Source organism: Poecile atricapillus, chromosome 2 (assembly GCF_030490865.1).
Source record: "Poecile atricapillus isolate bPoeAtr1 chromosome 2, bPoeAtr1.hap1, whole genome shotgun sequence".
Classification (NCBI taxonomy): domain Eukaryota; kingdom Metazoa; phylum Chordata; class Aves; order Passeriformes; family Paridae; genus Poecile; species Poecile atricapillus.
The window spans coordinates 113,207,514-113,224,145 of record NC_081250.1 but is presented as its reverse complement, the minus strand read 5'-3'; the positions used below and the strand labels follow the sequence as shown (position 1 = coordinate 113,224,145).

Genomic DNA, 16,632 nt, shown 5'->3' with positions numbered 1-16,632 from the left:
TTTTAAAAGCATAGTATTTTCATATTTCTTGTTAACACTAGTCTGTCTCTGCCTAGATAAAACTAGAGAAATGTTAAAATTATCTTTTACATAATTTGGCCCCCAAACCCCCCAAAACCAACATAAACCAGAAAGCACTTCAAATGAATAGAAGAAGGCATCTCTTTTCCTTCTCATTTATGAAATTTTGAATATCTGTATTTCACTGTTTTTAAAACAGAGAGAAGACCACATAAAATAATTCTGATTTAATTCACAATTAAAAATTAAAAACTATGTACAATAATAGTCTTATTTAATTTGTTACTCATAATTTTAACTTTCTAAACATGTATCATTATCTCTTTGCTTTTATTACACTTCAGGAAGACTGAAGAAAATGGAAAAAATAGGACAAAACTTTTCAAAATAGTACTGCATATTTCAAAGATTCTGCTCTCAGTCCTAGTGAAATCATACATTGCAGCTGCTATTAGTTCCATCAACATATTTGAAAGCAACCAAACTGATCACTGTTTCTTTAGGTCCTCAGTTAGGAAAAGAAATGCTACACTAGTTAAATGTGACATTAAAGTGGAGCTGTAAACCCCATACAGCATTATGGAGAAACAGGTAGTTTTCTAGTCAAAATCAGTTTATTTCCAATTTTTCCATGCCTTCTAGTTTGATTCTGTATCTACTGACATCAGGACTTCTGATATTTCACTTTAAAGGGAAAAAAATAGATCTCTTTTTGCAAGGTAGTTAGTGTTATGCTTTTGTCTGTCAAAGTGGTAATTTACTTTATACTTTCTTATCATACCTTGAGAATTTTGCACATTATCTCATAAACTGAAAATGTTTTCTCAGCTCGTGTCCAATCCCAGGTTGTGACCTTTAAAAAACAAACAAAACACAAAATAAACAGAAAAAAAAAGTTATTTTTGTTGGTTTCAAGAATTAAGTTTATTAAGAAAAAAAAAAAATCCCTAAACTATTTACATTGATTAAAATAAATTCAGAAAGGCCAAGCACTGCCTCAAAGGAACAACTAGCAGGGACCAGACTGTTCCATCCAGGCAATGCTTAGGAGAAATCTTCCCTGTCCTTACAATGCAGCTCCTTTGCATGCAGACTGCTCTCTGCAAAACGAAACTTCCCCTGGGAACTTGCAGGGGTTGCAGTGAGATCCTGAGAGGATACAGCCCTTGAATTCATCTCACAGAGCCAGGGCCCTGTCTACTAGAAAACATGTTTCTCACCACTTTCCTCCTTGTAACTGCATGCCACTATTTGCTCCCAGCCACCTACAGTGTTTGCAAGTTCACAAAACCAGTCTCCAACCTTGGAATGTCCCAAACACTTACCCCACACGCCTTGAAATCCAGGGGGAAAAAAACAAAGCATGAAACAACAGAGGCAGATATTCACTTTCTTTTTTCTTACCAAGATTAATCTACTCCTAAATTCTAACAAACTAAGATTTGAAGAATAGATTGTTTCCTCTTTTTTCTTTCCTCTTTTTTTGGGATTTCACAACTGTTTTTAACTGTTTATTTTTTAACATTTTAGGCAACTGTTTTATACAGAAAAAATGCATATATAAAATAATTAAATTAAATCATGGAAGAGTAGTTGTTAAGACTTAAATGAGACAGAAAAGGGTAGATGAATATACTCAGTAAAGGAAGAGTTAAGGCAATATCAGAACAGTGTACAAAATTTCCAAAGAAAATGCAAGCAGAAAACAGGAGAATATCTAAAGTTTCAAGATACAGAAGAAGGCACAAACTAGAATGAAATTTAGGTTATGAATGAAAGAATAACCATCTTAATGGTAAGACACTTTGGACAGTGGCCCATATCCAAAGGAAGACAGCTGTATCATTAAATTTATTAGGCACAATGAAGAGGTTGATGAAAACATATGTTACTGCTTCTACAAGATTCAAGATGAACTTTTTGAAAAATGTTTAATAAAAGAGTTCCAGAGCCCAAGGAACAAAATATTCTATGAGGTCAATTTATCTCTTATCTAAACAGAAAATAATCATTAATAGATCAAAATTATTTTGATGTTGTATGAGAAAATTCTATCCCTAACTCATTTTTAGTTATAAACATTACTGTAATGGAAAGTCCTTTAGGGGAAGCACAGACAGGAAGGAAAAGTTCAAAAATACAGTGGCATAGTTACTCTTCTATTAGGATTTTCTTTATTCGAAGTCATTGTCAAATGCAGTCTTCACTATCTTATTGAACTGAGGGCAGTAAACCGCAAAGCTACTCTTTCTCCTATGGACAAAAAGATAAATTTCTCACCATGAACAGAAAAATGGGGAGAGCAGCCTTGCTACAGCCCCACTGAGCCCACAACACCCAGTCACACCAGGTGAAGTCATATTGTGCTATGAGGAAAAGTCATTACTGTTGCTCCTGAAGAACAAAGTCATTTGGAGCTATGCTTAAAAATTTACAATAGGCTCCATACTTTGGGGGAAAATATAAGTGCTTCCTCTTCTGCCCTGGTTTCCTGTTTTTGCTTGTACCTGTAAAGGGACTTCTTTCCAGATCAAACCAAAACTCTTTCTGTGTTAAGATATGTGCAAAGCAAAAGCAACTGTAGAATTAAGACGTCCAGAGAAATTGCTGCAGCAGTCACTTTTGATGTTTTAATTTAAAATATTGAGTAGCAAAAGAAAGGATGTTAGTGGCTCTTTCTCGAGTAAATTTCCAATTATAAATTGGACAAAATTGAAACCTACCAGACTTGATACAATTAATATTTCTAAAGGAAATGTATCAGGAAATAATAGAAAAAATAATACTATAGAAGTAATTGTTTTTAAAAGTTTCAAAATACAAATAAGAAACACTAGGATTGCTCTTTTATCTGAAGTAGAAGTACTATTGATCAAACAGATAAAAAAAGAGGCAGGGGGAGGCTGTTGATAGACATCATTTAAACATGTGTTTCCCTAATGTGTTAGATTTTAGCAGAGACTGGGGAAATACTTTTGTTTGATTTTCTGGTTTAGAAAGTTTACAGGACATCTCTTTTCTGACATCTCAGAAAACAACTTTGTCCAAGCAGTTTATACTGCACATGTAATTAAAACAGTTTTTATTTTAACTACACTTTATGCATCTCTAAAAAAGAAGCTGTGAAACTGTCATTGAAACTTTGTTCATAATATTTTATAACCCCTGGAAGAAACAAACCTGCAGAATAGCAAACATAACTATATGTGTAAAAAGTTTGCATATAGAAAACAGGAATTTAGATGTGTGGAATTATATACATTACATTTTAGAACTTGATGACCTTTAAGGTCCCTTCTAACCCAAACATTCCAAGTCTTTAAGGCATCTCTGTAGGAATTCTTCCTCTGTCCTAAAAAAAGCACGGTTATCATTCTGCTTCCCTTCTACTCCATGAAGAGAAAATATTTTTCTCTGCATTTGAACAGTTTTTCTATTTTAGATTGGGAACCAGAATCTGGCAATACAAATTCATTTTGTGCTTGCAGCTGAGCTGAAACAAGAGCTACAAAAATCAGAGGATGGATTTCTTGCCTTATACAATAGCAGCTTGCCAAAATTTTCCTTACATCACCATGTGAGCATGTTCCTTTCACATCCATTAATCACTGCCCATCAGATATTTACCCTCTACAAGTATACTGTTCTTATAAATTCATGATTCTTCAGTAAAGAGGCTTGTGATCTCTTCCATAGTTCTTAAAAAAGAATAATCTTCCTGTTTTGTATTGAACAGGATTTCTCATAATTGATTCTGATTCTGTCTAGTACCCAGAATGGAGTTGGTTTTACTTGACAGGCAGCAAATGCTCAAGTAGGTCAGGCAAAGACAGGAGAGCTGGTTTTGAATTAAGGTGCTTGTTAGCATAATCTGACATTTTAATCTGATCCTGAAAAATATCCACCAAAAAAAGCCAAGCTTCCATTAATAGACCTGAGAGAGCCCATTGAACCCATGAAGTTTTCAGCTCATACTTACTTCCATTCCCCATGCCTTTCACATGTTTTTAAACGTTTTGCTAAACAAACACCAATAGTTACTGATGATCAATCTACAGATTTGCAAGATGGCTTTGAACTACCTCAGGAAGAGGTTGCCCCAAGAGGTAGTAGATGCCCCATATCTGAAAGCATTGAAGACCAGGTTAGACAGGCTCTGAGAAACCTGCTCCACTTGGAGATGTCCCTGCTTGCTGTAGGGAGGTTGGACTAGATGACCTTTAAAGTTCCCTTTCCACTCCAACTATTCGATGATTCTGTTTCAGGCAGGAAGGAGCTACAGCCTGGATCTGACAAACACAGGGTTTAGCAGCAGTCAGAAAGGTCACCCGAAAAACAGGAAAAATTAATCCACTTGACTCTTCCTGCTGCAGGTATGGGACTGCGACTGTCTCCTTAGCAACTGGCTTAAAAGTTAGCTAGAGGATTTTTACTGCAGCTTAGATGTACCGTAGCATTGTAAGAAAGTGAATTACTGAATATAAGATGAATGTTAAAATTTTACCCAGTGTTTCCAGTGAGATTCCAATTCAGATATTTAACTTAAACATTCTCATTTGATTCCCTACCTTCCTTTTAGTGCTCTTAAGCAGCAAAAACTTACATTCAGGATGGAATCTAAATAGAAATATATTGCTATTTCCACAGCGTGTGAAAAGCTTTGATGTTTTCCCAAATCTCAGAAGTTTCACTAGAATGATTGTTCAGTTTAAATCTAACCATCTTGCTTTGGGCCTGTTCTGTCTGCCATGGGAAAATTAAAAGCTCCCTTTTAACATGAGCAGATTTCTCTTTTATTTTTATGTGTTCATTCAAGTGGGGGAAAATAAATTCTTGCTAGATACCAAATCATCTGATGAAGAGCTGTTTTCTATCACTTCTATACCACACCCCCTGGAACTTTTCAATGCTGTTAGTTGCAGTCCTGCTAGCACAATGAGAGATATCTCATTGTGAAAGACTTGTACACATTACATGACAATATTTTATTCAATAACATTTATTCCCACTAAACATGAGGAGCATACTTACTGGAGGTGCTATAAATTTATACAGGGAAGATCCCCTCAGTGCTAGAAACTTTGGTGTGTACATTCGGTCCTGAAGGGAGTCTTGTTCCCGTTCTTCCGTCCAGCCCATGTAGACTATCTGACAAAAAAATCAACAGTGTTGAGAATTTCTCAGAAATTTTGTTGTGTTGCAATTATTTCACCTGCCTAAACTGATGTCTGTCACATTTAACATAGCTGCAAACCTTGAACCCCAGACACAATACGGTACACTGGCAGTTTATATAAAGGAAAATGCAACAACATGATAAGAAATACTTATTGTACTAGCAACAACAAAAAACCTAAACCACATACTCCAGGGGTGTTAAAGGTGTGTTCTTCATATTTGCTGACTGATCATGTCAGTGAAATTTAATGCAAGTGAACTCAGGAATCCTGTGTCAATCAACTGCTATGCAACATAGATGCTCACATGCAAGTTCACAGTTACGCATTAAACAATATGATCTTGCAAATTTCAGTTCCAATTTTTGTCAATTAATTTTTTTTTTACTCTCTGAAAATCTCTTGTGTATGAGTTTTGAACCTTTTGCTTAGAAATAGGAGATTAGCAGACTGTTTTCAGTCACTATTTTGAATAGACTTCATCTACAGCTGAGAAGTAACCAGCATGCTGTAGATGTAGCTCTTACCACTACCTGCAGATCTTCTGACACACATGCTTGAACTAGAACTTATTCCAACTCACAGTAAGATGTTATTTCCTACCTATCCTATTAAGTCTGAGTTATTTAAATGAAATCCTTAAAGAGTAGAATAATATGAGTCACCACTATGACAATTTCTGGAGAACCACTGAATAGGGAGTAGACATCATGGAACATTTGATTTATAACCATGCCATTAGTAATAAAATACAGTGTGCACAGGTACACTACTGCTATGAAAAATAGTTCAACCCATATTTCATACAGTGCTGCTAATGGGATAGATCTATTTTTAAATGTCTCTGTGAAAATGATTTCTACACTAACAAAGCAAATATGGGACATTCTCTGTCTTAAATGTCAGTAATAATCATGTAAGGAAAATGGTAATAATTATGTAAGGAAAAGGTAGAAAAGTCAATAAGTCAGTAAGTGCACCAATGGTATGAATGTGCCTAAAATTAATGTTTTTACTGCATGTTTTATCCTCCCAGATTTTGAATGCTGTGTACTTTTTGAAAAGGAATTTACACTAGATTTTTTCTTTACTTTTGGGCACAGAATTTTTAGCAACATTTCTTCATGGAATATGCATTAAAAGAAATAGTGGGTCTATTGTTTTTCTTTTTCTCTCTCCTTCATTTTTTTAAGGGGATGGGGGAGATTGTATTTTTTTTTTTAATTGTAACACACTGGAAATTATTGGCTTTTTCAAAATCCCCTTGTATGAAATCAACACTACTAGTGTCTTTCACAGTTTATTGGATATTTTATGGTCTATAACCAGAGACAGGGAGAAGGTCCATTTTTCTCATACTACAGTGACACCTCAGTATTTAACTATTTTGTCAATATCAAACACTAAAACTGTCATATAGTCTCAGGTTCAATGAAGAACATGTGTTGAAATATCTGCTCATTTGGTGACTAAACATGTTTATAAAAGTCAAAAAGAAGACAGGTCTGTACCACAATATTCAACCATCAAAAAGAGTGCTAAACACTGTGTTGTTATGCAATAACTAAAAAGCCATGTTCTGTGAAATCTCATTAGTTCCTGAATGAAGAACTATTCAGAAGGAAAAAGAAACACAAACAAATAATTGACTGGTAAAGTAAGAAAAGTTTTTAATTATTTCAATTCAATATTAATTCAAATTTCTTTCATTTCTGCTTTTTCATATGCTATCCATAAATAAGATCCTCATCCCTCTGACTTGATTGCAGTCTCTAGATCTCAGTGACCGAGGTGGGTTACACAGAACAGGTATTTAAGTATGAACCAATTGTACTACCATGTGCAGAATTTTGGCACATTTTTCTGTCTATAACTGGAAGAAAATGCATGATCTCTAATTTCCAGGGATTGAGACATCTATGCTTCAAAATTAATTCAATTGAATTCATTTGGTTTCATCTTGATTTTTTTCATTAAAATTGGACACACAGTAAGATATCATCTTGCCTGATGATATTTAATATCACTGTAACACTGTATGTAATCCCTCCTTAGTGTGTTTGTCTTTCATATTTCTACACCTACTATTCATCAAGATAACAGGATACAGTCATCCATGCTGTGCAGATGTATTGATATTCCACATTTGATTGACTCAATACTAAAGTAGCCATGAAATTTAAGGTAATTGGTCCCTTAGATACTTCTCCCTTGCTTCTGTAGATCATGAGGAAAAATTAGATTGATTTTCCAGACAACCTGCTGTGCCAAAAGTTTTATTAACAGAAAAGCATTTCTCCTGCAGACTCAATACCTACTCTTCAACACAGAGAGGAACTGTCAAGCAAAGGCTGTATGATTATAATTAGGAACATACACAAATTTGTTTGAGTACATGTGCATATACACATGTGTGGATTAAAATAGTGCAGGCTATATTCTGGAAAACAAGGCAAAACGAAACAAATACTTCTCAGCTCTTTTAATAGATAACTCTGAGAACTATGATAAATTTTAAGTTCCTAAAGTGATCTCAGTTTATCTAAACATACTAAATGGGTGAAATTAAATATTGTAATTGCAATGAAGGTGAGAAACTGTTGAAAATTTTCACTTCTGAGGTAAAATAGGTGACATTTTTGAAACATTTCTGCTACTGGGACACCTTCTGACTTCTAAAAAAGCTTTGACCTATAAGAACTTAGAGAAACTCATTTACTGGAAAGGCATTGTAACTTAAAAAATTAATAATTCATGCTTATATATGAACTGAAATATTGGATGAACATGATATATGTCTTAAGAGCTCTGGACCATATCTCAGTGTAACTGCACATGTGGACTTGGAACATATGGCACCCCATGAAATTCCAGAAATTCTAGAAATTTAATTTCTGAAAAAAAAATGCTTAGAGGATCAGATACATGATGAATGGATATAAATGTTAATCATAGACAGTGCATAGCATGCTCCTCTATAAGTTCAAAAATCTAGTTAGTTTTTAATCTTATCATTTTTTTTGAGTCCCTATAAAACTGTTGATTGTTATCAACAAATGTGGCAGAGGTGGTGAAAACAGATTTTATTTCTGATTCACGTTCCACTTGAAATATAATTTTTTCAATCCTGGTTTCTAACTTACTTCAAGCAGCTCATTCTTCAAAATCAAATGGTGACACAAATTAGTTAACTTAGAGGCTGCTGATTCAGTAACAAAGATTCAATAAGTCATTATGGTTTATGAGTTAAATCATGGATAGTTTAAAAAAATCTATATTGAAATGATAAATGAAACAGGACAATTTCTTCAGTCAAAAATCCATAATCTTGTAATTTAATATGTTCTTAAATCACACAGACATCCTAATCAAGAAAGATAAATTGCCATATTTAATATCAGTCCAATATATTGCTAAAAAAATGACTTAAATAGCCTTGACTATCAGAGAGACTTTTCAGAGTTTTTACACAGATTTCATTATATTGTAGGAAGACTAAATAGTAAAACAAAAATACAAGAAAATTTGTGAGGCAATTCAAAGATCAGAACAGATGCACTGACAGCTTTTTATCTTGCAAGTCTGATACACTCACTATGTGAAACTGTGCTGTAGGGCAACAGGATGTACATGGAATCAGAAGACAAATAAATATGTCAGACAACATAGAGGGAAGTAATGAGCAATGAAAAACGCAGATAACACTCTCTACCCTGGTTTTAATATAAATTTCTCTGTACTTTTAAAAATCATTTTCTGTGTTGTCTAAAAATTCATGGTAGTCAATTGCTAGCTGAAAAACACTAAAAAACACAATGGAAACGTGGGAAAAAATGGAAGAAAAAGGGTGGTCATAATGCAATCATTGGAAAAACTAGTTCTGCTTAGGAATTAGCTTAGGAAAAGGCTTAGGATTTTTACACTGAGTAAAAGAAAATGTTCAAAGTCAACTAACCACACAGAATTTTGAATGGATGCTAGAAAATTTTTTCCCTATTATAAATTCAGTTAAAATGTCTCCTATCCTATTTTTCCTATTTTAGGTTTGTAAAAAGCCTGATAGACTTTACATAGTTTTTTTATAATTTGGGTGAAATATTTTTTTCTTCTTCATTAAAAAAAAAGTCCACTAAAACTTTAGAGCTATCACTAACAGCTCTAATGATAGCCTTCATATTTTTGAACCATTTAACTACAGACAGACTATTCAATCTGAGATTGCACATGGATTGCGTCTCACATCTTACTTTTCTTCTGTGTAAGAACTCGTATTGTCTTCTTGCTACCAGACCAAGGCTGAGAATAGGTTTTTCCATTTGGCTTTGTCTTGTTCTATTTTTCAAATGACCACACAAAAATTGAGGAAATATTATCAGGTCTTAAAGTGTCAGAGAAAACAGAAAATATTTCTTCATTACGGAAGATGATTTTTTTGCTTTAAAATGAAAACTGGTATCAAAGACTGAAACCAGAGTATATTTGCTTTCTTAACAAACAAAATCAGAATCAGAGCAAATAGAGATGCTTACAGTAATAAAACTTGCCTGGACCTACACAGAGCTCTGTCCAAAATTAACACTGCTGTTTGAGAAACCTTCAGGCAATTTATGTTACATCCAACAGCATCCCATGAGAAAACTTTGGACATTCCCAATGAGACTTACCAGATCTTTCTATAAATCAGGATTATATTGACCTATTGTTGCCTTTACTCCCTCCACAGGTTTGAAAAATGGTGGCTACATGTAGATACAGGATAGTTTTCCAAACAGGTAAAGAACTATGTATTGCTTTTCCAGGTTTCTTCTTCTTGTTATAATCTACTAATCCAGAGAAACATTTTGTCTCACCCATCCGTTTTTTCATCCAGTGCTACATATTAATAGACACAGCTTATTTCAAAACACTCATTTTACTTATTTAAGACTTCTAAGTAGCTGTTTATTGAAATAAATTCTTCTAACGACAAAGTCAATTTGCACCTTAATTGGGCAACTGTTTGCCTTTGTCAAAATGTCAACATTAGAAGTTGGGATTTTTTGCCTCTCTTAAATTATTCAAGTCCATGCACAATTACGCGTATTTAAAATTCATTACAATTTGAATTTGTTCATTTTAATAGAGGTGATTAGCATTTAGAAAGCACAGACTTTTTCCAAGAAAGACCTTATGCAGCTGTTATTACAAAGATGGATTTGGATGCAAACTGCAGTATTAGATACCAATCTATACTAATTTCGGGAGTGTGTGAAATTATGAGTAGGAATCGGTACAAAAATAGCTCACGCTAGTCCTGTCTTCCAGGATATTGACTGGGTAATTAAAAAAAGATAAAAAATGAGCTAGAGTAGCTAGCCAGCATGTGGTAAACTCCCCAGAAATGCACCAGGGATATGTACATTTTATACAGCATTAAGCATTTTCCTGCTAAATAGATATGGTAGCTAGAATATGAAAAAAATATTGTGTTATCTAAAGTAATCTGCCTTCCTCACTTGAATGAGCCTTCTCTTTCTTGTAGACTTCTCTTCTTCCACCACATAACTCACCTTCCAAGCAATTTAGCATATCCCTGAGCAGATTCAATTGATTACCACATTTACCACTGAGGAGACTCAGCCCTGATGACATCAGATGCATTTTACAGCTGACCTGGCAGGCTTCAGATCTCCTCTGCTACTCTCCACAGAGCAGCTCTCAGAAAACACTTTGAAAATGTGCAGGTCTCACATATTTCCTGACTAAAAATTACTACATATTAGGCTGTCATCATTCCCCCCTCCTTTTAATATTGTGTAACTGCAACCAACAGGGTTCTGCTTTATTGTTTAGAAAAAAAAAAAAAATAAAAAAAATCTCTGATATATGGTCATAATTGAATTCCTACCTGCTCATTTTTTAGCTACTGAATTTAGGAAGACACAAGAAAGGCTGCAAATTTTAATCCGGGATGAAATTTCTGGGAAATTTTGAGGGTTTAAAATAGATAACAGTGAAATACAGCAAGCTCAGCACTCAGGTGACAAGAAAGTAAACATCATTTATTTTAAAGCCTAGTAGCTTGACTGGGTTTAGGACTTATCTTTTGATTAATGGCATTTTTTTTTCGTCTTCTAAATGTACACAGCATGTATTTTTCATGCCCTAAAACAAAAATAGGTCAAACAAAATTATTTCAAATAATCAAGCTGGAGGGCATGACCTCTTCTCTATGATGAACAACATATCACAATCCATCTTGTTCACCTCAGGGTGAAAGATGAAATGAATCATCTACTGAAAGATGCTGAATGAAGAAAAAGATCAGAATATTACAAATCACCAGACAGTGTCTTTCAGATTTTTGATGGTGCCACTGAGCAAACAACTGACATATTTTTCTTTTTTAAGTACCAGGGCAAATTAAATATTTACAGAAACATTTAATAACATATTTAACTTTTCCTAGGAGTACCTTTAGATTAGATTTCAGTGACTGGTGACAGATAATTTTTTATTTTCTTTTTCTGTTTCTCTGAAAAAGACTGGTAAGCAGAACTTGGACAGGACTAGTGCAATTTAGGCTATGTGGCTGTCTCTGTGAGATCATACTGCTCATGTAGCTGCCTTGCTCACATCCTGAGCTTACTGAACTCAGTCCAAAGGAGATGGTAACAATACACATGGAAAAACCCCAAATGACTGAGCATACAGAAAATACAGATGATGGGGAATAGGTTGTGTGAAATGAATTTTAGTAATAAATGTTTTGAGTTTGCATAATAGCAGAATTACATTTCTACAGAATTAGATGTTTACACTTCAAAGTGCTCACAAAGGCAGAATAAACCTGCAAATAATCGATGTATACTTAAAGCTGTCTTTAAAGTCTCTGGTGTTGCTGTCTGCACAGTAAGATAAGCATACATGAGAACAATCCTTTTTTTGGTATTAATGACTTCACAAGATTTGACTTAGAAATATTTTTATACCTTTGTGAGAACAAAGCTTGAAAATTATTAGTTCACATATATATGTAAGTATACAAAAGCCTTTTTTGACTTACAATATTTTATTTAAATACTGCATGGAATCAACACCAAAATTCAACAGAATAAAGCAATTCATAGGTACTTCTTTTAATTTTCATTCCAATAATTTAAATGGCAACTGAAGCTATTAATGCTTGCAAAATTTCTTTGACTATTTCTACTAAGGAACAATTATTTTCAATCCTATCTGATTATCAAAATAAAAAGACTTCTGCAAGCTGAAACTGTATGTAAGAATTTCTCAGGGTTCTCGGAGAACACAATTACTACTTATAAACTACTAGAATAATAAAAATAAATAAAATCTCAAAAAATTGAAAAGTTTTAGACCAGCATTACATTGCCTTTCAGAAACACAATATTTTTTTCAAGCACTCAATGCATGTATATGAAAGAAGAAAAAAGTCATCAAGAGGTGAAATCGCATTTTCAAAAGTACAATCGGTTTTCTGAATAAATCCACTGGTTTTCAGGTTTCATAATCCATGTTCAGTTAATGAAATATTTTGAAAAAAAGAGAGAATGACTGAAGAAGTAGACATGGGTTGGTTTGTTTTTTTTTCCTTACCAACAACATTATTTTGCTTTGAGAAAGAAGGTCTAGGAAAGGTCAACTGGTAGGTAGGTAAGTTTTTTTTGTAATGAAAAACCAATTTATGCAAGTTCAAGGAAAGCTGCTAATTTTTAAGCGCTCACAGCACCAGGGGAATGACTCCACTATTACAACAAAGTAAACCATTACCTGAACACAAGTTTCACATTAACAGAAATGCAAATAATAAAGCAGTTTAATTAGAGTCAATTAAAAAGCCACAATATCATAGAATCCTTCAATGACTAATGGCTACTGCAATCAGAAACACGATGGTAAGTGATGCATGGCACTGTAGGTGTGTGGTGCAGTCAGTATTTACAACTGCTAATGGGGACAGCTGTTGCTTTTAAGCAAAGTTAGTCCTTGAATTTTCTTATTTAATATTTAACTTCTTGGTTATTTTATCTCGAGCAATCAGTGTATAGAGGCAAAGCAACAAAGAAGTCTTTCTAGTGGAAGATTAGTGAGAAAAAACTGAAGGCCACACAGTTCTCCTATAGAATTTAGAAACCTGCAGATGAGAAATTTTGCTGCATCTGCACAATGTCTTGGCCAAATCAATGTTAACATTGCCTAACTAACAGGGAAGAAAAAACATAAAACCAATAGGTGGTATAAATTTTTAATCAAATCAATAAAGAATACTCCCTAAAGTAAATTTATCTTTTATTAGCTATGGAAAATAATCTTTTGTCTAATGATTTCAGAGTTTTCAAGATCATTAAGCAATAGGTCTAATTAAGCTTAATTTCAAAATAGAAAATTAAAATAATTCTTCTTGATTTATATAAAATGAACAATGCAGTAAAACTTCAGTATATACTTCAGTTCAAATAATATAATGTAATAAGAAATTGTAACTTAATCCATAAATTTAACATATACAGATAACAGAAGTAATTATTTTTTTATTAAAAAAAATTAACACCGCTTATACAGTTCCTTTAATTCAACATGTATTTCAAATATATATATATATAAAAGAAATTAAGACTACTTTTGAAAAAAAATAACAGCTGAACAGGTTAAACCTGTATTTAAACAAACTGGTCCCAAAGATCTTCTACTACAGCTGAATAGAGATAATATTATGGCTCACTGATTTCTCTTTCATCTGCCTTCAGAATCTGAACTTTCAATCACAAAAGCCTAAAAAATAAGCTGTTTTTATAAAAAAACAAATAAATACTCTGCAGTTAAAATCCAGAGTAGATACTTTGATAGATCTAGAGATTTACTCAGTATGTTGGTTTCATAATAATATGCTAAATAATTTATGTAGCAAAGCACCACTGATGTATTTTAGTATTTTTAAAATACTCTATTACTTCTGCTGGTGAGAGATGCTATGAAATCCCCATTCTTAAATATAGTCACAAACTGATGGGGGAAAGTCTAGAGCAATCTGATTTATGTAGGCCATCCTCTGAGCAGGATTCTGACCAGATGACCTAAAAAAACTCATCCAATATAAATTATTCTGAGAGTCTTTGACCCCAAAGCAGCCATATCTGTCTTGGAATCTATTTTAAAGTAGCCTTGACTTAATGCTCTAAGCAAAACAGCTTCAGCATTGTTTTTATTATAGTTTCACATTATTTCATTATTATATACAAATCCTATGTGATAGTTCACATTTCATAATCCATCTGTGGCTGCCTAGGATTTTTCTAAATGTCCCCACTTTTTATCTACCCTAATTTTCAGAGGGGCAGTGTATCAAGTTTCTCACTGGAGATTTCATCCTTAAAATACACTCTCTAAAGTAATTTTTAGTACAGATTGCTTGCAGGTAAAGTACCCTTGAGATTGAAGACATTGCTCACAAGCAGCAATGAAAGATGATTCCTATCAACCCTTCTCAATTGCAAACAGGTGGAGAAAAGGTTATGATTTGTGAAGGACCCTGATACCCTATAGAGAATGAAGAGGAAGGGAAAAAGGAGTTGGGAAGTCAGATGAGACAATAATAAAGTTGCTAGTAAAGGACCAAAGTAATGATATGCAACTTATTCTTACACATTATTAAAGTAAATAAAATTCTTCTTGGATTATGAAGAAAAAAGGAACAATGAAGTTAATCCAAAATGACTTTAAATATCAGTTTGCAAACAGTGGTATTAAAATACAAATATGCTGAGAAAGAGAAGCAGAATGCTGAAAGAGTGAGGCAAAGTAGAGGATAACTACTGCTAAAATACTCCCATTGCAAGCTAAAAAAAATCTTAGGGGATGATTAGATGAAGAATACAATATTCAGTATGTTCTCCATGCTATTATTTTCATGCTTCTTTCCATATCTTATCTTAACAAGATGGGTTTTTGGTTTTGTTATAATATAGACAGTTTTCATTCTCCTGGTGTTTAGATTGACCCTAGGCTATCCTGAGGATTCTATAGCTGGTCATATGCCAATATTTTTCATTGGAAAAGCTCAGTACAAGTGAGACTCATTTTGCAGTATCAGAGCTTTCTTCCACTCATGTAATTTTTTGTTTTTAACACAGTGTCCCACTACCATGAGAAATCGAGGGATGTAACCCAGAAAATTAGGACTGCCTCCTGAATGAAGCCCAAATTTCAGCGTAAGATATTGAGGCTCTTTATCCACAGAGTTCTACAGAGGAACAAGCAAGTGTCTTTCTTTCACCCATAGAAAGATAACATAAAAACTCCTCTGAGAGTGCCATCCATCTGATTCAAGAAGAGATCCTGGCAGAATAATTCAAGGCCCTGTGAAGTGCAAACCATGACCTGCAAGAACATTATTTAACAATTGATGGATGTAAACTCATGATTAATACTTAGCCAGAAGTCATTCCTCTCACAGAGAGCATCTTCACTTTCAAGCTTTTTTTTTGCAGTCTCAGAGGTCTGAATGCTATTTGCATAATAGGATCAGATCCTCTTCTTTCCCACTGTCTGGGTTTGGTTTTGAACAGCAGCCTACTTCAGCAGGAGGGGAAGAAGAGGCGGCTGCATTATTCCACCTACTGCCATCAGGGCAGGCATGTGGGAGCAATGGGCTGGAGTGATGAGTGACTATTGCTTCTAGTAAGCAAGTGCTGCAAACAGTAGGCTGTTAAACAAATAATGGGAAGCAGCAGGACTTCTGGATGTATATTTGCAGAAAGCAGCTAGAAACTGTACACTACTGTATCTTGATCCTGGTGGACTTTGTGGGTACTCTTGAGTTGGCTCGGGTGACTCTGGTCACTCAGCACTTACACTCTACCAAAGCCATCAAGGTGGAGACCTGTTTTAGAGCAAGAAGCCCAGGCACAGAATTGCCTACCTATTTACACCTCCTCAGACCTTCAGACCTGCACATTCTATATAAGTAGACTTGGTTTTTTACTGTTTGTCTGTTTTCCAGCCCAGCACTGCTGAGAGATACTCCAACAAGAAAAAATGTTTCTTATTTAATGAATAAATAAATAAATAATTTTGTCAGTTGTCAGCTCCTGAGTATAGTTTCTTGACCTGACACTGGTAAATCTCTATTTGCTGTGTCATAAAATATGACAGACTTACCAAGTTTTACTTCCAAAAACACTAAGATTGAAAGCAAATATTTTCTAATATGCTAATAACAGATATTATATAAGAGATATTCCTCACTGAACATTATCTTCTTACCAGGACATATAACTCTTTGAAAAGACAAAAAAAGTGTTGTAATACTATGTATTTCTAGGAGATGTTTCTGCATTTGCAATTAGCTACATTTTTAAAACATTTTTTTTACAGTATTCTTTCACACATATTCAGTGATCAATACTTTTCAGTGTTAATTTTTCCTTCTTCA

General features: G+C 33.9%; 1 protein-coding gene across 2 annotated transcripts in view; it reads right to left on the bottom strand.

Annotated features, from left to right (window-relative positions):
* The window catches only part of SNTG1 (syntrophin gamma 1), a 322,766-nt gene that overhangs the window by 48,575 nt on the left and 257,559 nt on the right, over window positions 1-16,632 (bottom strand). For both annotated transcript variants that reach the window (XM_058832034.1, XM_058832033.1), the window contains exons 13-14: window positions 5,053-5,169; window positions 803-874 (exon numbers count right to left, since the gene is read on the bottom strand). In XM_058832034.1, the coding sequence (XP_058688017.1) occupies window positions 803-874; window positions 5,053-5,169 (189 nt within the window). The remainder of the gene's footprint in view (window positions 1-802; window positions 875-5,052; window positions 5,170-16,632) is intronic.